At 39.2% G+C, this 25371-nt stretch overlaps 1 protein-coding gene across 3 annotated transcripts in view; it reads right to left on the minus strand.

The window, feature by feature from the left end:
- The window catches only part of CENPP (centromere protein P), a 306990-nt gene that overhangs the window by 281104 nt on the left and 515 nt on the right, over positions 1 to 25371 (minus strand). For 2 of the 3 annotated variants that reach the window (XM_032785876.2, XM_032785880.2), the window contains exons 2-4: positions 21596 to 21741; positions 21045 to 21133; positions 12474 to 12562 (exon numbers count right to left, since the gene is read on the minus strand). In XM_032785876.2, the coding sequence (XP_032641767.1) occupies positions 12474 to 12562; positions 21045 to 21133; positions 21596 to 21741 (324 nt within the window). Of the gene's footprint in view, positions 1 to 12473; positions 12563 to 21044; positions 21134 to 21595; positions 21742 to 22451; positions 22604 to 25371 lie in introns of all 3 variants that reach the window. The other variant, XM_032785877.2, reaches the window with a different exon arrangement.

Here is a 25371-nt window from a genome sequence, read left to right on the forward strand (position 1 = left end):
CTGGGGCATTCTTTTGGTCTTGTTGCTTGTCAAACTTGAAATTTAGAATAAAGTTTCTAACTAAGAGGGGTGAAGTTCTCGAACAGCCTTCCAAGGGGAGCAGAGGTGGCAAAAATATCTAACTTGTTTGAAGACTGAGCTTGATAAGTTTATGGAGGGGATGGTATGATGAGGTTGCCTACAATGTTACATGGCCCATCTGCATCTTCTATTAGCAAGTATTTCCAACGACTAGGGATGGGACATTAGATATGGAGGGCTCTGAGTTACTACAGAGACTTCCTTCCCAGGTGCCTGGCTGATAAGTCTCACCCACGTGCTGAGGCTCTAACAGATTGCCCTATTCAAGGTTGGGAAGGAAATTTCCCTGGGTCACAATGGCAGAGACCATGGAGGGGTTTCATCTTCCTTTCTGCAGCATGGGACATGGGTCACTTGCTGATTTGAACTAGAGTAAATGCTGGAGTCTCTGTAACTTCAAGTCTTTAAATCAAGATTTGAAGACTTCAGCAATTCAGCCAGAGGCTATAGGTCTATTACAGGAACGAGCAGGTGAAGTCCCTTCAAGCCTTTATGTCTATGAGTCCATGAGATGGTTGATCCAATGACAAGTAGCAATCAGGAGTAGGGAGATTCCAAATGACGATGGCCAGGCTGAGGGCAGCTCTCATCTAGGTGTTCTGCTGCTGAGACTCTGGGGCAAACTCTGCACAGATGTCCAGGAAAGTGTCTTAGGATATTCTAAAGTTCTGCCACCACTGCTGGTTATTCCAGGTCTACAGCACTATCCTGTCCCACCCATCATTGCTAGAGCACAAAAACCAACATCTCACCAAGTGAAGTCGTTCCAGGAAAACATGAAGGAGATGTGTTGCTCGATTTCAGCCTCCTCCGAAGAGGCCCTGTTCCTTAAGTAACTGCACAAATTCAGGTATTTGTGCAACAACCTATTCATATTTACCACCATGAGGATAACAGTGCTTGCCAATGCCTCCTCCATGCTTCCAGACAGCACGTTGAAAATGGCACTGGCTCACAAAAATACAGATGGATGATGGGATGAAAGAAGAGCAGTCTTGGGAATTACTTAATTTGATCCCAAGTCCCAAAATTCCACTATCTTCTAGTAGGTATCCCACAACAGATATACAAAAAATCCCAAAATGCATAAACTACAGTTGCACAGCAATGCACCATGGGATGCTAGATCTGAATGCTAAGCACTTGTTTTCAACCACTTTGCTGTGTGGCAGCAATGATATAAGGCAAATTTACCTTAATCAAGGAGTAACAATGTGGTGCATATGCATTGCTCATGCAATACTTGTTAAGGATCACTTAACATGTATGGACAAAACATGCAGCAAGTTTCAAGTGCAGACATGCCCAAGTATACACATATAGGTACAAATGTAATGTTTGCTACATTGAGACAGTGAACCACATTACTGTACTGAATACAAAATGAGCATTGTCTTTGACAGTATACATGTAATATAAGTGACTTTCTGCAGTGTCAGAGGGAGTGAAGGAAACAAGTACATAAAATCTAAATTTTTGAAGGGTAAGCAGGAGAATCTGAAGCAAAATATTTCAACTCTCAGACTCATTCAACTGTCAAGGTTTTCAGAAGTCTGAAAAACAGTGGAAAGTCAATTCTTTTCACAAGAAATAATTCACAGCACTGAAGTTAACTAGGTCTCCCCCAATCCTCCATTCCCACAGTTACTTTGTTCATTCATTTCAGAGAGTGAAATGCCACATTACAATCACTCATTTTTGCCAGTTTGGAAATTATTCTCAAAGTGCTTCTAACATTGTAGGAGACCCCTTCATATTACTTGGAGTTCTGATAGACCAACAATATAAACAAAAATTTATTGGTTAGCTTAATAATGATGTGACGTATTGACACTACAGTGTTGTGTTTTGTGTAATGGTAACTCCAAATCCTGTGTGTATCCTTAAGTATCAAGAACAATTTTCAAAGAAATAGCTAGATCTGTAAGAAAGCTCATACGATTTAAGATTGCTTTGGAAAGAATTTATCAGAATAGAACCAGAGTGGATTAAAAAAAATTTCCATTAACTACAGAAAGAACTGGGCTCAAAAGCTATTGTGCATGTGACAGAGAAGTTATCCAAGTAACAGAATACACATTTAACAACACAATAACTCCCTAGCAGGCCACAACAAAATAGTACCTATCCAATTTCTATACTACTTTTACAAAAGTGTATTAATCAGTAAAAACAAAAAGTATGTAAGAAACAAAATCTATTATAAAAGAAACAGGATCCCTTAACTACTTCCAAAGAAAAAAAATTAACTCAGCACAGTACTCATGACTTTTTGCACCAGATATAAAAACAAGAAATGACTCTTACAGCTGTGGTAAGAATGATTGTCTCATGGGGTTCCCCTTCTCTCTCTCTCACACACACACACAAAACCACAACAGAACACCACCATCACACTACGCATCCACCCACACAATTAACCCCATGCAAAGTTTAATGTAATACAGATGTGTTGCAGACAGAGCACAAAATGCTGCATTCTACTGACAGAGTCAAAGTTTAACTAGTTAGGAAATACAAAGTTGAAGCCATTCTCAAAGTGTCAAAAATAAAAACCCTGAAACGGTAATTTATGCAATAAATTAGATTACTATTCCCTGTCATGTAGTCTACTCACTACTAGAGGCACCTCCTCCTGGCCACTCTGGGGTTAGCTGGGCCCTCCTCTAGCAGCCTTTCCACCCAAGGTCCTCTCTCTCTCCTGTCCCTCTGGCTCCAGAAGCTGCAGATTTGTGACTCGGCCCCATGGCCAGGTCCCCAAAGTTCTCCCCTTACGTCCTCAAAGTCTTCTAAGGTGAACTGCCCCAGGCAGTCCACTTTCCATGTGTGGTCAGCACCACTTCCCCAGTGGCTGCCAGGGGAACCCAGGCCCACCCTCTACTCCAGGTTCCAGCTCAGGGGTCCTCACTTCAACAGCCAAGGTCTGCCTTATCCAATTCCTTGTTGCTTTTCCCATGACCCTTGCCTACCTTCAATTAAGTAATGCTGATAAATTAATTAATTAATTAATGTTGATAAATGCAAAGCAATGCACATTGGAAAACATAATCCTAACTATACGTATACAATGATGAGGTCTAAATTAGCTGTTACCATTCAAGAAAGAGATCTTGGAGTCATTGTGGATAGTTCTCTGAAATCATCCACTCAATGTACAGCAGCAGTCAAAAAAGCAAACAGAATGTTGGGAATCATTAAGAAAGGGATAGCTAATAAGACAGAAAATATCATAATGACTCTATATAAATCCATGGTACTCCCACATCTTCAATACTGCATGCAGATGTGGTCACCCCATCTCAAAAAAGATATATTAGAATTGGAAAAGGTTCAGAAAAGGGCAACAAAAATTATTAGGGATATAGAACAGCTTCCGTATGCGGAGAGATTAATAAGACTGGGACTTTTCAACTTGGAAAAGAGGTGACGGGGGGGATATGATAGAGGTCTATAAAATCATGAGTGGTATAGAAAAAGTAAATAAGGAAGTGTTATTAACTCCTTCTCATAATACAAGAACAAGAGGCCACCAAATGAAATTAATAAGTAGCAGGTTTAAAACAGACACAAGGAAGTATTTTTTCACGCAATGCACTGTCAACCTCTGGAACGCCTTGCCAGAGGGTGTTGTGAAGGCCAATATTATAATGGGATTCAAATGGGAGCTAGATACATTCATGGAAGAGCTAGATAGATTCAATAACTATTAGCCAGGATAGGCGTGGTGTCTCTAGCCTCTGTTTGCCAGAAGCTGGGACTGGGTCACAGGGCATGGATCACTTGATGAAAACCTGTTTGTTCATTTCCTTGGGACACCTGCCATCGGCCATTGTCAGAGGACAGGATACAGGGCTTGATGGATCTTTGGTCTGACCCAGTATGGCCGTTCTTATGTTCTTACTTTTCTGGCTCTCTCTCCTCCCTGGGAGTAACTGTAGACTACCCTCTATATAGTCCCAAACACACCTCTCCTCACCCAGGGAGTGACTCTAGACTACTTCCCTGCAGCCCCTAGCTGCTCTCAGTTCCTGGGATTTCTACAAGCCCCTTCTTTTCCCATCCAGCTGAGCCTCATCTAATTAATCCCTGCTCCCTGGCTCCTCCTCCAGGTGCAACCTGGAGAGTCAATTGGCTCCCCTGGCCACCTGAACCCCTTTCAAATCTTGTATGGGGTGACACACCATCACACAACAGTGCAAGAGCAGACATACTGAGCATCAGGACTGTGATATCTTAATAAAGATGTGAGGAGAGTTTAGCCCAATGCTAGACTCATTACACTTATCTCTAACAAGAACTACTTACACTATACATTTTATCCCAGAGGTACTTCAAAGATAAACAAAATGGTTCTGATTTCTGTTCTAACCCTCTGATCTCATGGCAGCTGTCTGTTTCTAAATACGATGGTGTAAGCACCAAAGCAGTTCAGTTACTGTGTGTCATACTTAAGCATTGGAATTGGCTACAGAGTCCACTTCTTGAGCAACAGGCCTTGCCACAAATAGTGCAGGTACATGGGACTGATCCAAATGAAGATGCTGGCCCATTACTAGTGCTTGAGACTTGCTGCACTTTCCCCTTTGCTTTCTTCACTTTTCTTTCCCTCAATACCCTTCTTCAGCCTCTTTGACATCCTGGTCCAGCACAGCCCACCATGTGGCCTGTTGCTAACTACGTCTTTTCTGTTTACATTGTTCACGTTGAATGCTTTCAAGTCCCTCTTGCAAACGTTCATGAATCTGAGACTAGATTGGTCCAGTGGCCTTGGAGCATCCACAAGTTCTCCATACAAGAGATCTTTTAGAACACCTCTATCGTCCATCCAGTGCAATTGATCAAGCCCACATAGACATCTGTGTTCAAAAACACAATTTTGCTTTCTCAAGTACTTCAGTGTCAGGAACTTTGGTTTCACACTTAATATTTAGAACAGGGGTAGGCAACCGATGACACGTGTGCCAAAGGTGGCATGCGAGCTGATTTTTAGTGGCACTCACACTGCCTGGGTCCTGGCCACCGGTTCGGGGGGGGCTCTGCATTTTAATTTAATTTTAAATGAAGATTCTTAAACATTTTAAAAACCTTATTGACTTTACATACAACAATAGTTTAGTTATATGTTATCGACCTATAGAAAGAGACCTTCTAAAAATCTTAAAATGTATTACTGGCACACAAAACCTTAAATTAGAATGAATAAAGGAAGACTAGGCACACCACTTCTGAAAGGTTGTCAACTCCTGATTTAGAACATGATGAAGACTGTGGGTGTAGTGTTTAGCGTTCTCTCATGCCTGCTGTAAGTGGTCCAGGTCTCACCACCATACAGCTGCGTGCTCAAAACACAGTGTAGTAGGCACATATCTTCGTGTTCAAATGGTAGTTTCCTATTATCCCATATACATTTGGTCAGTTAGCCAAATGAGGTAGTTGCTTTTATGATGCAAGAATTAAGCTCAACATCTAGAGACAAGTTATCTGATATAGATAGTGACAAAGAGTCCTGTGGCACCTTATAGACAGAAGTATTGGAGCATAAACTTTCATGGGTGAATACTCACTTCATCATGCATCTGACGAAGTGGGCATTCACCCATGAAAGCTTATGGTCCAATATTTCTGTTAGTCTATAAGGTGCCACAGGACTCTGTTGCTTTTTACAGATCCAGACTAACACGGCTACCCCAGATAGCAGAGCTTGTGAACAACTTCTAACATGACATTAGCTATTGAAATGTCTGGTCCAGTCAACACATCTCGTGCCATAACCATGATCATCTTTAGACTGAAACATAGTCCAAGTTAATCACAAACAAGCACAAAGCTATTGCAAACTTGCTAGAGCTCCTTTTCACTGTGTGCAATGAGCACTGCGCCATCACCGAAAAGAAGTTCTCTTCTTTGCTTTTTGATCTTAAACATGCAAGGTTGAAGAGATTTCCATCTGATGTTGTGTGGAGATCTATATCCTCAGTGCTAGATGAGAAAACACAACAAGACAGCACAGAGATATACCAGAAAGTGTCAGTTCCAAAACATCTTCCTGTTTGAAATCAGTCTGGATTTCAAAGCTGCCAGATTGATCACCATCATAGTGGACTATAGCCTAAGTTTATGCAGTCATGGAAGGATCAAATCAGACTGAAGAGAATTTGGGAGCAACAAATTCTCTCTAGCAATTGGAAATTCCCTTTCTGATGACCAGGTCAAAAACCTTTGTGAGATCTCTGAAGGCCACATAGAGAGGTTTCACTTTGTCTTGACACTTTTCTTGCAGTTGCTTTAGTGCAAGGACCACACTGACTCTTTGGATATATATATCCAGCAAAAAATTAGTCTTTTGTGAATGACAGGTACGAGCACCTTGCCTGCCACACTAAGGACAGAAATTCCTGTAGTGGTTCCTCTATAGAATGCTCTGTAGTTTTTCAGTCACTCCAGTCTCCTTTGTTTTCATACATTATGATGTTGGGATTGTTCATGTCTTGTGGTATCATTCCTTCCTTCCCACAGGTAAGCAACATACTGCACAGCTGTTTCAGCTCACCTTGTCCTCCTTGTTTCAGTACTTCAGCTGGAATTCCATCTTTTCCTGCAGCCTTTTCTGGTGCTAGGGAGGTAATTTCCTTTTCAAGCTCATTTACATACTGCATTTAGTGCTGCTTCAGAAATAGTGGTTACACATGGATAGAGTTTGTGATAACGTTCCACCCAACATTGCATCTGTCTCCATTAAGAGATTTGAATGGGGTAGTCTTGTTAGCTGAAGGACCTATTGCATTCTTGATTTCATCATACATATTTCTTAGATCTCAATTCTGAAAGAACATGTATTTTTTCCATACAGACTGAGACAGTATTATTGAGCTCATTCCCTCTCTCTTCACTGCAATGAGCTCTTGGCCACTCTGAGGTTAGAACATGTCCAGGACAATGGTTCATGTGTGACGGAGATATGGTGTGCATTTTGCTTCAATAACTGGAAGCATTTTTTCAGCATATGCTGCAAACCAATCTTTATCTTGTACATTCTTTTTGCCAAAAGCAAAGATTGTAGCTATATGGATATTCAGTCTAAGCGTGTTCCACGCTGCATCAGCAATTAGGGGAGGTGGAATGCAGGACACAGCTTCCTGGAGATTTTTAGTGAGTTGAAGACATCCTCCTTGGTCTTCTGTGTTGTTGATGTTAATATGTGGGCACACAGTTTTGTTTGGTATAATGGAATTTCCTTTGTGAAAACCTTATTTTGCAGCCTGGTCTGTGTCACAGTCTGAACTGTAAAACCAGTAAGTATGGAGAATATCCTGTAGGTGTTTTCTGTGGGTGACAATTAAATCCAGTTGGTGCCAACGGCCAGATGTGGGGTGTCTCCAGGAGACCTTCTGGCCATGACTACCCTGGAAGTAGTTATAGGCAATGCACAGTACTTCTGCAGTGTTTGCCCATTGTTATTCATTTTTCCTACTCCATAGTGGTCAGGGCATAGCAACCACATCTTGTGATGACAGGCGACTCTAACATTGAAATATTCCAATAGATATAGTCGCTCACCCAGTGGTAGTTTGCTGGTGACACTGTCTACCTGCTAATAAAACAAGTCCTTCTCTTCCAAGGTGGAATACAGTGCTAGGGCAGAGGTAATGATGATGTTGGCAAAGCTGCCTATGGAAGATATTCTTAGAGATATAATATATCCTCATATTGCAGTGGGACATTCGACCCTGGGTGCTAAGGAGTTGACTGCAAAACCATTCCATGTTTGTGATAGTCGTTTGCTTTTTCCACGCTAAAAGAAGGTGTAACGCATCTCTCATAGAGAGCCTGCATCAACTAGTCTGACTTCAGAGAGTGTGGTTATGTCTATGTCAAGCTTCTCCAGCTCTCTGTCAATGATGGCAACCTTTCTAGGGTCACTGATCTCACTGAGGTCATCCTCACAGTCCAAACTGTCCTCACATTCCAGCAAGCAAGTTTGAAGAGTGCAACCAACATACCCAAACCTTTGGCAAATACACCTATGCAGAAAAATAAGGAGGCAGAGGCTTGCCTTAGAACCAAATCCCCCATCCTGGTAATCCTGACTGGATCAAAAAGGCATGAAAGACCAAGATATTTGGAAGCCAGCACCAATGCAGGAGATGCTAGAGAGCAGAACTGATTCATAGATTCATAGACTCTAGGAGTGGAAGGGACCTCGAGAGGTCATCGAGTCCAGTCCCCTAGCCTCATGACAGGACCAAATACTGTCTAGACCATCCCTGATAGACATTTATCTAACCTACTCTTAAATATCTCCAGAGATGGAGATTCCACAACCTCCCTAGGCAATTTATTCCAGTGTTTAACTACCCTGACAGTTAGGAACTTTTTCCTAATGTCCAACCTAAATCTCCCTTGCTGCAGTTTAAGCCCATTGCTTCTTGTTCTATCATTAGAGGCTAAGGTGAACAAGTTTTCTCCCTCCTCCTGATGACACCCTTTTAGATACCTGAAAACTGCTATCATGTCCCCTCTCAGTCTTCTCTTTTCCAAACTAAATAAACCCAATTCTTTCAGCCTTCCTTCATAGGTCATGTTCTCAAGACCTTTAATCATTCTTGTTGCTCTTCTCTGGACCCTCTCCAATTTCTCCACATCTTTCTTGAAATGCGGTGCCCAGAACTGGACACAATACTCCAGTTGAGGCCTAACCAGCGCAGAGTAGAGCGGAAGAATGACTTCTCGTGTCTTGTTTACAACACACCTGTTAATGCATCCCAGAATCACGTTTGCTTTTTTTGCAACAGTATCACACTGTTGACTCATATTTAGCTTGTGGTCCACTATGACCCCTAGATCTCTTTCTGCCATACTCCTTCCTAGACAGTCTCTTCCCATTCTGCATGTGTGAAACTGATTGTTCCTTCCTAAGTGGAGCACTTTGCATTTGTCTTTATTGAACTTCATCCGGTTTACCTCAGACCATTTCTCCAATTTGTCCAGATCATTTTGAATTTTGACCCTGTCCTCCAAAGCAGTTGCAATCCCTCCCAGTTTGGTATCGTCTGCAAACTTAATAAGCGTACTTTCTATGCCAACATCTAAGTCGTTGATGAAGATATTGAACAGAGCCGGTCCCAAAACAGACCCCTGCGGAACCCCACTTGTTATACCTTTCCAGCAGGATTGGGAGCCATTAATAACTACTCTCTGAGTACGGTTATCCAGCCAGTTATGCACCCACCTTATAGTAGCCCCATCTAAATTGTATTTGCCTAGTTTATCGATAAGGATATCATGCGAGACCGTATCAAATGCCTTACTAAAGTCTAGGTATACCACATCCACCGCTTCTCCCTTATCCACAAGACTCGTTATCCTATCAAAGAAAGCTATCAGATTGGTTTGACACGATTTGTTCTTTACAAATCCATGCTGGCTATTCCCTATCACCTTACCACCTTCCAAGTGTTTGCAGATGATTTCTTTAATTACTTGCTCCATTATCTTCCCTGGCACAGAAGTTAAACTAACTGGTCTGTAGTTTCCTGGGTTGTTTTTATTTCCCTTTTTATAGATGGGCACTATATTTGCCCTTTTCCAGTCTTCTGGAATCTCTCCCGTCTCCCATGACTTTCCAAAGATAATAGCTAGAGGCTCAGATACCTCCTCTATTAACTCCTTGAGTATTCTAGGATGCATTTCATCAGGCCCTGGTGACTTACAGGCATCTAACTTTTCTAAGTGATTTTTAACTTGCTCTTTTTTTATTTTATCTTCTAAACCTACCCCCTTCCCATAAGCATTCACTATGTTAGACATTCCTTCAGACTTCTCAGTGAAGACCGAAACAAAGAAGTCATTAAGCATCTCTGCCATTTCCAAGTTTCCTGTTACTGTTTCTCCCTCCTCACTGAGCAGTGGGCCTACCCTGTCCTTGGTCTTCCTCTTGCTTCTAATGTATTGATAAAAAGTCTTCTTGTTTCCCTTTATTCCCATAGCTAGTTTGAGCTCATTTTGTGCCTTTGCCTTTCTAATCTTGCCCCTGCATTCCTGTGTTATTTGCCTATATTCATCCTTTGTAATCTGACCTAGTTTCCATTTTTTATATGACTCCTTTTTATTTTGTAGGTCATGCAAGATCTCGTGGTTAAGCCAAGGTGGTCTTTTGCCACATTTTCTATCTTTCCTACCCATCGGAATAGCTTGCTTTTGGGCCCTTAATAGTGTCCCTTTGAAAAACTGCCAACTCTCCTCAGTTGTTTTTCCCCTCAGTCTTGATTCCCATGGGACCTTACCTATCAGCTCTCTGAGCTTACCAAAATCCGCCTTCCTGAAATCCATGGTCTCTATTTTGCTGTACTCCCTTCTACCCTTCCTTAGAATTGCAAACTCTATGATTTCATGATCACTTTCACCCAAGCTTCCTTCTACTTTCAAATTCTCAACAAGTTCCTCCCTATTTGTTAAAATCAAGTCTAGAACAGCTTCCCCCCCAGTAGCTTTTTCAACCTTCTGAAATAAAAAGTTGTCTGCAATGCAGTGCAGGAATTGCAATGCCAACCACTTGACACTTTCTCCCCAGTGAATTCAGTTGAGTTTTCTCCCCTAGCTTTTATTCAACCAACAACTGTCTGCAAGGAGTCAACACCAGATGGAATTACTCCTTTGCGGATATTGTTTTTCTTTCCAATAGGTATCTGGCAACCCCACCACTACCAATCAGTGAGTGGTGGGGTTCCCGGTTTAGTCACCAAGCACCTGATCCATGACAGGTAGCACTAGATACCATGGCTTAGCTGGTTAAACAACTGTCTAGTAAACTGAAGATTGTGGGTTCAAATGCCAGTGGTGCCTCTGATTACTTCTCACCTCTCTGATTAGAGTGATAAATATATAGTATACTTAACAAGTCACTTCAACAAAAAATATTCAACTTGTTTAAAAAATCCACCATTGTAGGCAGGGCTGCTAGCATGACTGTGACGTACTGGGGTGCAATCCAACCAAGTGAGGGGCTGCTCTGCACCTTGGGCACCTTACAATGCCTTAGTGCAGTAGCTACCACCTGGACCATACTCAAGCAGCCTGCCAGCACGCAAATAACACCCTAAATGTCTGTATGTAACTGCAGCCTGCCAGCCACACTCTCGTCACACTCTGGCTTTTACCAGCCTGGGTTCTTTCTGCAGAGTGACCCCAACACACTACCAGTCCTGGATTTTCCCCAAAATATATGTATTGTACTGAGCAGCCCTCTCTTGGACAGTCTAGAGATATTAAATCTGTTGTACCTTTAAGGGAATAATACACAACAACTTGCCACCTTAAATAGTGTTACCCAGACAATTTAACTTAAACACACTGGATTAGTTTCAATTAAAGAATAAAACAAGTTTATTTAACTACAATGAGATTTTAAATGAGTACAAGCAATGAGGCATAAAAGTTAGAAATGGTTACAGGAAAAATAAAGTTAAAACATTTCCTAGGGCCTAACAAACTATACTTGATTCTTACCACATCCTTCTAACAGAATTACTGACCAAACTTTACAGGGTAGGACCCTTCTCCCAAAGTCCAATGGCTGTTTATTTTGTCTTCTAGGGTACAAAGAAGGAGATGCACAGGGAGAGATATACCTTGGGGTGTTTGCTCCTCACTTTTATAGTTCAGCCCCCTCAAAGTTCTATCCAGCTGAGCAGAAGGAAACAGAGTCTAGTGAGGAAAGATGCTACATGCTGTTTTCTGTCACCTCTGTGTGCTGAGATGCAGATTTTCTTCATCTTCTTTCCTCTTCTCTCTTTCTGAAGACACTGTTTACAGCTTATATGCAAATTGAGATAACCACATATCCCTTTGTACAAGACTGCTTGATCAGTTGTCCCTTAACTAGCTAGGAATAAGAAACGGACTCCTATCCTTTATGAGGGTCAATCACCAAAGGGAGATGCAATCACACACATTTTGCCCATGTATAACAATGTTGGAACAGAAAAGCAGTCCATTAAAGGGTTTCTTACATATTAATTGAAATTAGTTAAATTATCTCTGGACTAAGCAATATAAAGGTTCTAAAACACATTACAAGAAAAATATGTATTCCGTTTTTAATATGGCTTCATAATTCATAATGGTACTTTTCTGGCTTTAAAAAAAATCTATGATAATCTGAGCTGCCCACCTGCCATGACAAAAGCCATAGAATTGCTTTTATTAATTCCTGAATAAAACCCAGTAATCTGAAGGTGTTTAAGAGCCACTGATTACAACATATTACCAAGCAAAGAAAATGACACAGCTTTTTCAGCAAATCCAAAGAATCAACCCACTCAATACTTTCTCTTGTACAATGAACCATATCAACCATACAAAAATAATTTATTTATCATAAACAAAAAACTTACCTGGACACAAACTTGCTTAAATCCGAATATTCACCACATTCCATTATAATGCTAAGGTCGGTAACAGCAGCAGATATGCTTTCATTACTCTAGATTGGAGAAATTATTAAGAAAAAATGCAGATTAATTTATAATTATACATAAACTTGCTAGTTACAGGAGATCTTAAACACAGATTTTAAAGTGAGGTCTACTTACATGAAAAATCTTTGATGATACACATAAATAGTACAAAGGTAACAACCTATTAGAATAATGCCTATGCTTCCTTGAAGAGAAATGGCAATTTTTAAGAAGTACAAGATGATGGTCCTTGAATGCTTTATGACATGGGGCTGCATTCTGTTTCATCTATTACTGTCCCATTCTCCTCATTCCCTAGCATGACTTCAACAAGTAATATTAACAAATAAACAGAACCCCACCATTGTGTAACACAGTAGTTTTCAATCAGAGGGGTCCGTGAGCAGGTTTCAGGGGGTCCTGCAAGCAGGGCCAGCTTTAAACTTGCTGGGGTTCATGTCTAGTAGTAGGATATTATGTTTGTATGATTTAGAATGAAGGATAAAGAAGAATGAGATAATAATGCAGCATGTATTAAATTTATTGGTGTCTGATTTGATTATATCCTGCCAGCCACCCTTTTTGAATAGCAGAAAGGAATGACTTAATGGGCCATTTGGTAAAGATGCATTAGCTGGAATCTGTGTCTGGGCTGATTTCAAGGCAGTAACAGATGGTTTTAAGATTACTACTTTGTTGTAGGGTTAGGATTTTAAAGTAAATAAAAGAATGCCATGATTGTTTTCTTGTGCATTGCAACTTGATGTTCCTGTTTAAAATGTTCTGTGTAAATTAGTTCTGTTTTGTGTGTGCATGAGGAATATATGTGTTAAGAAATGCACGTGAAGGCCATTGCTCAACTAGATATACGAGGGAGGAATGAGGGACTGCCACAAAGGCACCATGAGGCTGTAATACACCCTTATTGAAATGTCAGAAGAGGGCAGATTGATGACTGTAAAAATAAGACAGGCACCTATCAACGGGGACAGGATAGCTGTGATAAAGAATGAGAAGGACAATTAAGAAAACAAGCACTTGTCAAACAACAATTGATTAAAGCATGAGAGTGCAAAACTCATTGGTCCCAATGAAAGAAAATCACTATATAAACAGGGTGCCTTGCCATGAAACTTCAGATTCATCCTGCCAAGACCTTCCTGGAGCATTGTGTCATGACTGATGGAACCTGGCTCCTTCCTACCCATAATCAACCTAGCTGGCCACTAGATTGATCCGGACTCTGGACTAGTAACTATAACATCGACTGGCAGGACAGTGTGTGTGTGGGGCGGGGGGTGATAGAATGCATATGCTAATTGATGTATCTTCAATAAACACGGCGGGATCTTTTTCAGGGGAAAAGGCAATACATGTGCTTCTTATAAGCATAAGACATGGCAGAAACCCAAAGCCCGGCCACCCGGGGCACTGAGCCCCACCACCTGGGGCTGAAGCCGAAGTCTGAGCAATGTAGCTTTGCAGGGGTCCCTGTGGTATGGGGCCCCAGACAACTCCCCTGCTTGCTACCCCCTAATGCTGGCCCTGGCTTTTATATGCAGAAAACCAGTTATTGTAGCACAGATTGGCCATTCAGTTTTTACAGCATGCTGTGGGGGGTCAGAAAGAAAAAAGTTGAGAACCCCTCGTGTATCAAACAAAACTTTGTCATCCAGCCACTCAATAAATAAAATAATGTAACGTGATCTAAAGAGAGGAATAAGAAAATCATTTGGTTGCTCTATAGTTCTGCTTGTGTTTTATTTCTTGAATTTGTTTCATATTTTATGACATCCATTTTGCCTTAATTTCATTTTACTTCACAAGAATATGTGTATACAAATATATCTGCAGAAATAAGTGTGATTAATGTGTATTCCAAATTAAAACCTCAAACAACATATGCAACTTTAGCTTTCACAAAGACAGAGTGAGAATAAGTTCAAATAGAAAAAATTTAATTCTTTGTATTATATATTTTAAAACATGCCAGAGCAGTTAGCTTGGGAAAGGACAGAGGAAAGATTAGAAGTTAGAACACATCACTTGGAAAGACATCATGAAACAGGCAGCATTAATACTTCTCATTGTACTGGGGCATACAACACTGTTTTTCCTATTCCAGCTAGTATGAACTCATGGGAAGGTAAGGTAGGGAAAACAAATGTAATGGGAATGCTGGAGTCAAGTGAAAACATATCATGACATTCTGCAGCATTGCTTGGACAGGGACATTGCCAATGTTGCCATGACTAGAGTTGGAGGAGGCTTGCCAAGATACTTTATAAAATTCAGGAAGTTGAATAAGCACCATAAGGCAAGAAAATCAGTTAAAACATATAGCAGAAGGCTCAGATCTGGGCACAGAGCTGCAGACAAGCTGCTAGCACAGTTACTGGATGTAAGCAATTGTATCTTTACAGAAAACTGGCATCCCAGGAAACTGACACTACCATTTTATGCCCAGACACCATCTTGTGGTCCACTGAAAAAGGTTTAAAGGGAAAAAGTCCTCTGGAAAAAGGCAATTTTTAATTAATTGACCACTCCCTCAATGTTCTTGAGATTTGACGTGGTAGAGTCTAAAGTTAGTATAAAGCTAAAATTGCATATGTACTTGGAGAGAGTTTAAATACAATATGGCTGAATCTCACAGTATTTTTATGTCAAACTTCATCTTTCAGTAAAGGATCTCTGCTTTGGCAGTTGGGACTCCATCTTTCATTGTTAATGACTTTTAGCACCAGTACAGGCCTTTTTTAAAAAAAAAAATTAAAAAAAATCTAGAGACAGAAGTAAAAACCCGTTGCTGTGCTAAAACTTTCAGATTTCTGTCAAGAACCTGGGGAAACAAAAGAATTTAACTCATTAAGTTGCAAGATGAAAGGAATCAGATGAAATCTATGCTGTGGCCATTTTATATATCCCCAAAACAGGTGGAAGAAAAATAATCCTAACTTATCTTTCATCCAGTTCTGGTCTATTTGTTCCTAACTGGGCATTCCTCAAAAAAGGGGTTTGGGGGGAATAGTAGCAGGAGGATTAGAGCTATATTTTTATTCTAAGGGTCTCAGAATACTTTACACATATTAGTAAATCTGTGCCCCAACACCAATGTCCTAGGAAGTAAAACATTTATCATCCTAATTTTACAGGTAGAGAACCTAAGGAACAGAAGTTATGGTGAAATTTCCAAGTTTTAAAATTGTGGACTAAAGACCCAATCCTTCATTGAGAAAGATGGGCAGACGCCTCCATCCATGCAGACCCACAATGACTTCAGCGTTTTCATTGCAGGCTGGAGACCTGTCTTGGATAACATCACAGAGGAAGTCTGTAGCAAAACCAGGATTATCCCCATCTCATAACTTCTAATCTTGTGTCTTAATCGCAAGACTACCATTATTTCACCATTAGTTTGAAAAACCCAAACAATTTCTTGTTTAAACAAATTTTGTTATGCACAAAAAAATTCTCACACAGCCTCTCGTTTATGCTGCTGAGGTAGCCAAATAGCAGTGTGTGAAATATTTTCATAGAACCTCCAACATACCAAAAACACAAAAGGATATTTCCCTTAGTTGTGAAAAAAAAATAGATTTTTTTCGATTCCCCTAACATACAAAATTCTGAACAACACGTCTGGAAAAAAGTTAGTACACACGTTAGTCACATACAAAAATCTGAACATCATAGCAAGCATGCTGCATTGTCCATTTCTTAAAAAAATAGAAATTAAAAGCAAAATATGTCCATTTGCAGTGTTCATGAAATGTTGTGTTGACATTTTACTACTGTAGCTAAATAATTCATAGATATCATTCTCACAGTGGATGTAATCCAGTCACATTATAAATAAAATCTTCAAATTTAACACCATATGTAGTAATACAGTGCATGCAAGGAAGCTGAATTATAATTGCTATGGAAACCACAGCTTTAAATTTCGTGACTTGCGTATGTAAAATCTCCATATTACAAGACCATATATTTGTACTGTATTTAATGACTGTACAAGTAGATATGTGCTATACGCATTAGAGTCGGTATGTGTAATTTGCTCTATGCTAGCTGATGCTTATATAGCTCCATATTTTTAAAGGCATGAAATATCAGAAACGTAAAATGTATAATGCAAAAGGGAGGGGAAAACAAAGCCAGAAAATTAATCTCTCTCTGCTAGCATTTTAAATTATAATTTTGACACAGGTTTTTGTGGGAGGTTTTCCGGGTAATAACCAATCAACAAAACAAATTCACAGAAAAATAACAATTTCTCTGACCTAAAAAAATTCATTTAAAATTCAATAATCAGTCAGTAAATAGTGAAATACTGCCATCTAATGGCATAGATTTAAAGTGCACAATCAACACGGATTTTTGTTTATTAGAATATTAACATGAAATTCTGCATCTTCACTTCAATATGTTAACTGCATAATGCATTAAAAAAGGTCATGATTCTGTAAAAACAAACTAAGGTGAGTAGTCCCTTTGACTTCAGTGAATCTTTTTGCACAAATGGTGACTGCTCAACTGAGTATAGTTTTGTAGGATTCAGTCCTAAGTTTAAGTCCATGGGTCTATAACTGTGAGTAAAGTTACACGTGATTTGGTGCTTGCAGGCTTAAGGTCACAATTATGGCTCAAGATCTGCTTATATCAGAAGTCTGAAGGGGGAGAACCAAACTGGTTTTGAACTAAGATGAAAATGTTAGAAAAGTAAAAAAATTCTAATCAGAATATTTTAATTATCTGTAGCTCAAGAACAATTAGATTCACTTTCTTAGATTCTGCAGAAACATTTTCCTTTATTTTTAGGTAAACAAGGCAATGCTCAGGCCAAGCCATAGCTTTAGGAGATTAATATAAGGCTTTATAATGGAAGCTGATTAGCGATGTCTCTCATTAATATGTAGGGTTCTTGTGCTACCAAAACATGTTCACATTTTTCTTACATTTACCTTAAGATTTTATATATTATGAGACTTTTCTACCCATTAAGGCAACAAGTCATACCCATTTTTGTAGAGGGCCTAACTACATGTGGAATTTAACAAGTGTTGCCAACTTTTATGATTTTGTCACGAGTCTTATGATATTTCATTTCAGAGTGGTAGCCGTGTTAGTCTGTAACAGCAAAAATAACGAGGAGTCCTTGTGGCACAAATTTATTTGGACATAAGCTATCTGATGAAGTGGGTTCTAGCCCACGAAAGCTTATGCCCAAATCAATGTGTTAGTCTGTAAACTGCCACAAGGACTCCTCGATGATATTTCGTGTTTTTCACACAAGTCCAACTCTTGGACTCCTGGGGTAAATGAAAATCTCCACTTTCTTTTAAATAAAGTTAAGCTTACAAGCATCATGGCTAAGGGGAAAAGCTTAACAACATAATGCAAGTTCAGTCTAAAGATTGAAAAACAAAAAGACAAATAAAGAGAACCCAATTTTTTTTTTTAAAAATCATGACTCATCTATGAACTCTTGAGGTTGGCACTACTACAGTCTATATGCTGCTTCATAAATTTAGTCTTACACTCTACCCTAAGTCCACAATCCACTGAGATCAATGGAATGATTGATCAAAGATCAAAAGTAGAATACAGCCTTTACATGGCAATTCAACTTTCAGATATTATTCTCTGTTCAACTGCATTCACCATTGTTCAGTGGGAAAATATTTTCAGCCCAGGACCACAGCTATTTCTGTCTTATATCTTTCCTTTTCCTATCCTCCTTTCCCTGTTTCTCTCTCTCTTCTCTTTCTTCACTCTTTCTTTTCATGCAACAACTCTAAATTCCTCCGTGTGTTTCATTCTCACCTACCACTTCCCTATCACAGCTAATAGAATGAACAGCAGTCAAACAGTAATGTTTTACATGTCATCATTAACTAAGTGTGAAAAGTAATATTCTAATGAAATTAATGGGGGCAAGGAAGATCATGACTCAAAGCATCATAGTTTCACGCTGTCTGTAAACTGAGGACACCACTAGTGAGTAACAGTTACACTCACTTAGCACTTAGAAAGTTACTATGAAAGCTAAACACTTAGTTATGTTTTTTAAATGAAAGCTTTGGTTCTGCAGAATCTGAATATACCATGTTGGTTTCAAAAAAAGCATATCAAATGATAGTACTTCATATAAGTATGCATCTGAAGGACTTTGTAAGAAACCATTTCCTCCCAACCTCATTCTAGCATGTTAATCACTCTTCACCTCACAGATACATCTGAGTGGCTAGTTTTCTCTTAATAAATTCACATTTTTTCTTCCAAGTTGTCAAAACTCAATTCCTTGTAGTTATTTTTGACCAAATCTTTCAAAACTAATTTGTCTCTCTCTTCAAGTAGACTTAAACCATTTTTCTTTTACATATTCATAAGTATGTTTATTGAATAACAATATCTGAGGGTAAGTATATCCTCAGCAAAAAATGAAGACATTGGCGTATCAGCAAAAGTACAACAAAAAAAACTTGAAAACAACAGTCTAATAACTGATGCTTACAGAAATTAACACACTAAGTTTTGTGTAATAAAAACAATGGATTAAAACAGTATAACTCCCTAAAGAGGACAATATAGTCTTTTTTTCTTGAAGCATGTGCTTATTTCTGATTAACGTTAATGGCACTTATATGCCCTATTTAAGACAGTAACAGACTTAAAGACATAATATGCCAAATATTTGGAAAATAAATGTAGAGTCAGAAATGTAATCTGAGAAAGAACCACCAGATCATCTAGTTGATATTCTATTGATCACAAGCCATAACACCACCCAGCACCTACATACTAAACCCAACAACCAAAATTAGACTCAATTATTACAGCCCACGGGAGAATAAACTATTACATGCCACAAGTAGAGAATAGAAGGTGCATCAATGCCCGAGGCCCCTGCAGTGGCCGCAAATTGAGTAAGTGAGATATACTCAGATAATCCTGGCAATTAACTTGCACTCCAGGCTGCAGAGGAAGACGAAAAAATCACAAGATCACTGCCAATTTGAACAAGAGGAAAATTCCTTCCCGAGCCCACATATAGCAATCAGTATATGTAATATCGATCTATGACAATCTGATAGTATGTCTGTCAAATTAATTTTTCATTAATAACATTTATTGTCATCTTTGGTGTTCATTACAACTTCCATTTTGTAGCAGGAATGGATTAAGTCTGCGAAGCTGACATAGGGCCATCAAGGGACAATCAACATTAAGGGCTTGTCTACACTGGCAATTTACAGAGCTGCAACTTTCTGGCTCAGGGGTGTGAAAAAACACACCCCGAGCACAGCAAGTACCAGTGCTGTAAAGCGCCAATCTAGGCAGTGCACCATTGCTGGTAGCCATGCTCCCAGCACTGGTAGCTATGCCCCTCATGGTGCCGCAACCACAGAAGGCAGTACTTTAACATTGCCAGTGTGGACTATCGCTAAGTAGTTCCACTCTGGTAGAGCAGTTGGTTTGCTTTCAGTAGAATCGTTGACTTTTAACAAGAGTCTACCCAGCAGCCAACAGGAAGGTTGGAGCAAGGAATATTCTCAGCAGGAGGACAGAAATAGAAAAAGGTGTCAGAGACTGCTTTTAAAACAGACATGCTTTCCAAGCAAGCAAAGCATCCCATCAATACAAACAGCCATCACAACTGGAAGAGTGGAGGCAGGAGAGGCTTTGTCTACCTCCAACAACACTGATCAAACCCAAGGAATCTCAGGAGTGGTAAGGACTCTAAGGACAGGATTGTATTCAGGCATCTATTGTTTTGCATAGATCTGTAACTCTTTTATGCTACGGGCATGTCCACATGAGGACAGTCAGGAAAATGAAGGCGAATCAGCTAAAAGGTATGAAATCAATGTGCATAAAATAAACGTTTCCACCACCACCGCCCATGCACACACATCCCTGTTGATGTTTTCATTCAGGAGTAAAGTGGAATTAATTTGCTGTAACTTAATCCAGTTTAAATCTGAATGTCCCTGGGCAGGCAGAGCACTAATAGTAAAATGTGTATTTTAAGTAGTTTCTTTGCAGAGCCTGTTTTCTTTGCTTGAACAACCATGTGGTCCCTGATAAAGAAACTGTAAACCAGAGCAACCACAAAAAGGTGGAACTCTGGAAGAATGTGCAAAGTGGCTGAAGAAGTTAGGACAGTCTTAACATTAATTTTGGATGACATCGTAGTTGGACTGCAGAGACTCTCATACCAGTAAGGGTGCCAAACAAAAGGCCTAACCAGGAGAATGTCTTAGGAGACCTTCAATTGGAAGCAGTGACTAGACTCTGCAGATCCAACTGGATTTGATGCATATAAGATTAAAAGGTGGACACAATTATAACAGACCAGTGGCTGTCCACCAGGGGGACTCAGCCAGGACTGACAGTAACTATTCCAGAAATTCAGTTTTTCTTCTGTCATGACAAATCCAAATAATTATGGATGTGTACTTCCCCACCCCACCCCACCCCACCCCAGAAATATCTTGTTATTACCTGTATTTCTAGAAGTTGAAATTCCATCTGAAAAGGCAGCGAATAGCAATTTCCTGATAATCTGTGTTTCTGTATAGTTTTGTTTTCAGCTATAATGAAAGTAGTTTAAAGTATTTTAGATTTCTGATCACATTCAATAATTATTCTGTCTCCCCCTTAAGAAAAACAAAATTAAAGCTATAAATTTGAAAAGTGGGCAATGTATTATACACAATATCATAAAATTAACCATGTAAGTGAAAAAACTTTCCTACCAAACTGATTAGAAGTTCAAATTACATCTTCAGTGTATCTCCAGCCATATATATATAGGTAACATTCTGTCTTCTGTTATAACTTTGTAATGCCATTGAGTGTAAAACCAAGAATCATTTGGCAGTATGTATAACATCACAGAATACCATTCACCAGCAATTACTGTGCTAGTGTTTTATCATTTCAGAGCACAAGCTTTTCTGCAAATGTTGAATGCTGAGCCATAATCTGCAACTGCAAACAAACTGTGACAAAATGTTTGCAATAATGTTACTAATAGGCACACAAATGCTTACTTTTTTCCACTGTTTCCTTGGAGTAATTTGTGAACCAAATGCCAGTGAATTTCATTAAAAAAGAGAGGTCAGATTCTAAACAATCAAGTTCAGCTTTCAGATCTGGTGGAGATTCATGTCGTGTAGATTCTCCTTGGAGTGATTTTCTAGAATTGAAAAGATCCATTAGCAGTCTATAAAGAGTTGCTCTAACATGTAGACATGTGAAGGTGGTTCAGAATTTTATTATGATTTCAGTTATAGTTTGAATTCAGTGGCACTACTCATGTAAGCTCTATTCCATGTAAATACTTTTATGTTCCTTGCCATATACTAACAGGCTAGTGGTTATGGAAAGCACTCACATTGCCACAGGAGCATTCAGTAAAATGAGTTTTGGCAGCTTATCTGCATTTTTCCAGTTATGATAATCAAAGCAACCCCTTTTGCTTCGAGAAGATATATTTTACTTTATAATTATAGATTTAAATCAGCGTTAAAGAATTAGCAGCTTGTCAGGATCCTGAAAGCCCCATCAAATTTGATATAGCAAATCACTGCTATCCTCATTTTTAATATAGAGGTGCAGCATGCAACAGAGAGAAGGCAACAGAACAGTGCATGATGGAATCTGTGACCTCCGCAGGTTGTACCTCATGTTAAAGAGGGCAGCCAGAGGTCACATTGTAAACTTCTGAAGGCTACACTTTAGCCACCTCTACAGTACCATGTGCATTTCTCAATACCTCTCATTCTTTTATTGCTAAAATGTTTACTTTATGAAACAACATTAATGGGGGTGGACATTTAAACCTAAAGAACAATGCTGAACATACATTCATAAACCGAGATTAATCTGAACATATAACATGCATACATTGATATTTGTATCTCTTCATCGGAATAAAATGTAGATTCTTGTTTGTTTTCAAACTTTTGAGTTAACAGTTCAATTTCTTCTTCCAAAGAATGAATTTCATCTTCATAAACTTGATAAATGTCACTCTCCATTTCTCAGATTCAATGTTACTAAAATGAAATAAAATTTTGTAAATAAGTATATTCATTTTAACACTATTAATGTTTGATCCTATTTATTGATTCAAAAACTATGAAAATATGTAGAACAACATTACAGTTTCTTGCTCCCCTTTCTAAAAATTACATGATTCAGCTCACACAGCTTACCAATCCTGAAAACTAAATATTTTAGATACAAGGGTTTTTTACTATGAAATACATATTTGGCAAACTTTAATGGTAAACTAGCAATAGAATAATACTAAAATCAAAGGAATTGTAGACAATGAGCCGTACATTCCCCTCTACTATAAGGTTTAGAGGAAAGCAAATGACTTGAGCCTTGCACAACTGAAATCAGTGGGATTTTTGTCACTGACTTCAAAAGGCACAGGATCAGGCCCATACTGAAGTGGAAAATCTATTGTGCTATCAGAAATGGGAACAAACTGATTCCCCTAAGACTTCACAGAAACCCCTCTTGGAATCACTCTAAGATTGGGGATTGAAACATTCTGTGATTAGGGACACATCAAAGCATAATGTCTGCTCCTTCTAGGCTGCATGGTCTCATTAGGTGTTCGTTTTATAAGCAAAAAAACCAGATGGCAGTTAATCCTGCTGAAAGCATAATACATCCCCATATAACAGCTTCCAACTCCTATGCCACTCTATGAGTTGGACTAACACAGAGTAACAAGGGAGTGGAGGAGACGATAACCTGATGAAGGTTCTAACTTTGTGTGTTCTTTCCCTATACAGAATTTTTCATGAAAGGGGATAATAAAACCTAATGCAACAAATACATAACCCTGTAGGAAATAATTGTTAACTCCCTACGACCCTTTTAATTTCCACTGAATTTAATATTGGTCTCATTTAAATACACAGATTTCATGGTAGTTTCCAAGTCCAGGGGTGTAATCCTGGGTCTACTGAAGTCAACTGAAGTTTTGTGAGTGACTTCAACAGATCCAAGGTTTCACCCAGAAGGAGGGGAAGGGAGTGGGGGATAAGTACAGTAAGTTGCTATACTGTGGCAAAATATTTCAATCAGCAGTAAGAACTCATAGAAGACCTAAATCAAATATGGCAACAATGCTGAGATTTGAACAGTTCACAGCTCTAAATAGTCTCTGAAATGAAGAAACTACTTTAGTATTTGACTCTTATGATAGCTTGTCCATCAAATCAGTGGCTGGCAACAAAGATACAATGGAAGTGTCTACATACAAAAGCAATGTCAGTTTCTAGAAAACTAAAGATTTTGTCAGCTTCTTACACATCAAATTCAGGAATTATAAATTTGAAAGATGGTTGTAGAGATTACAAAACTCAATATGGATAAAAACTGTGAATTTTATTCTTATTGGAATTTTTAATTGTTTTATCTCAATTGTGTTTTTTCAAACCTAGTCCTTTGTTGTTTATGTATGTTCCTGTTTGTACTGAATCCATATTAATAGTGCTGTTTACCAACAGTTTGTTTCCTATACACAGCACAACACTCTCTAAACCAAAACATTTCTGTTGCCTGCCAACCTGTGTTTGCTTCTCAGATGGACTGCAAGATCACCAGAAGTAACACACAGTGGGTGAATTAACTCTGATGTTAATGTAGTTACACACCAGAAATAAACTGGGCACATCATGCTTTAGAATACAAAACATTTAATGTTTACATTTTCCAGAAACAGATGTGTTTGTTCTCTACTTATGTTCAAACAACAGAAAGATTGTGTACAGCACACAATGTATTTCAGATATAAGTATGCACTTTTGAGACTATGCGATCACATCTCTTTAAAATAAAAGACTCAAAATGAGAATAAAACACAATGTACATTTTTATTCTAAGAAAACTAACCACAATTAGTTTTTAAATTCTCAAGTTTCCAAATCATTAGCAGTATGTATGTTTATTAAACCTAAATATTTCTCTTTCATGTACCATCTGATACAAATTCCTGAAGTAGAGTGTTTGCTCTCCAACACCTACATGTCCTCCCTGCATGATTTCAAGGAGTGTGATCACAGAATGACCTACCACTCAAAATTCTGCAGGAAATACGATAATTGATTTTCAAGTGTTTTACCCTAAATGATTTGTAATGTTTAAGTCTAAAAACATTGCTCCTTGAATACACAGCACTCAAGACAGCCAGGGCTGGTCATTTTCCTTTTTGATGTTAGTCTACTATATATTCAGATAATTATCAGATATGCACAGATCATCAAAGGAAGGAATCTCTTATTAAACCCAAAAGAAAATATATATTTGCATAGCTCCCAGACTTAGGAGCCAAAACCACAAATGGCTGGGAGGATACAGGCCCCAGAGTCTCAGGGAAATCCTGCAAACATTTTGCGTGGATTGCTTGTTTTCAGGGGGCCACACCGGTCTCCAAAGGGAAGAAACAGAGCCACCTCCCTCCAGAAGCAGACTCTTCTCTCGACCACTGCGCTGGGCTCCTGACAGTGGGACAGAGAAGCCTTCAGGTCTGTCCCTTGCTGAGCAGACTCTGCTTCCCCCTCAGGCACCAGGAGCCCTATATGACCAGGAGGGAGGAGGCACGTCCTCCCCAACTGTAAGAATCCTCATTGTGTGAGGGAGCAGCGGACTGTTAAACAGCCTCTTATCCAGCGGTTAATTTGTGTCAGGACTGACCTGGGCAGAACTCCCAACCCCTCTGGGCTTGGCAGGTCATAGCCCCAGCCCCTCTGGGGTTACTGCATCAGTTATGAATGTAAAAAAAACTGCTTGAGTTCCAGACACC

This window comes from Chelonoidis abingdonii, chromosome 16 (genome assembly GCF_003597395.2).
Source record: "Chelonoidis abingdonii isolate Lonesome George chromosome 16, CheloAbing_2.0, whole genome shotgun sequence".
In the NCBI taxonomy this organism is placed as follows: Eukaryota; Metazoa; Chordata; order Testudines; family Testudinidae; genus Chelonoidis; species Chelonoidis abingdonii.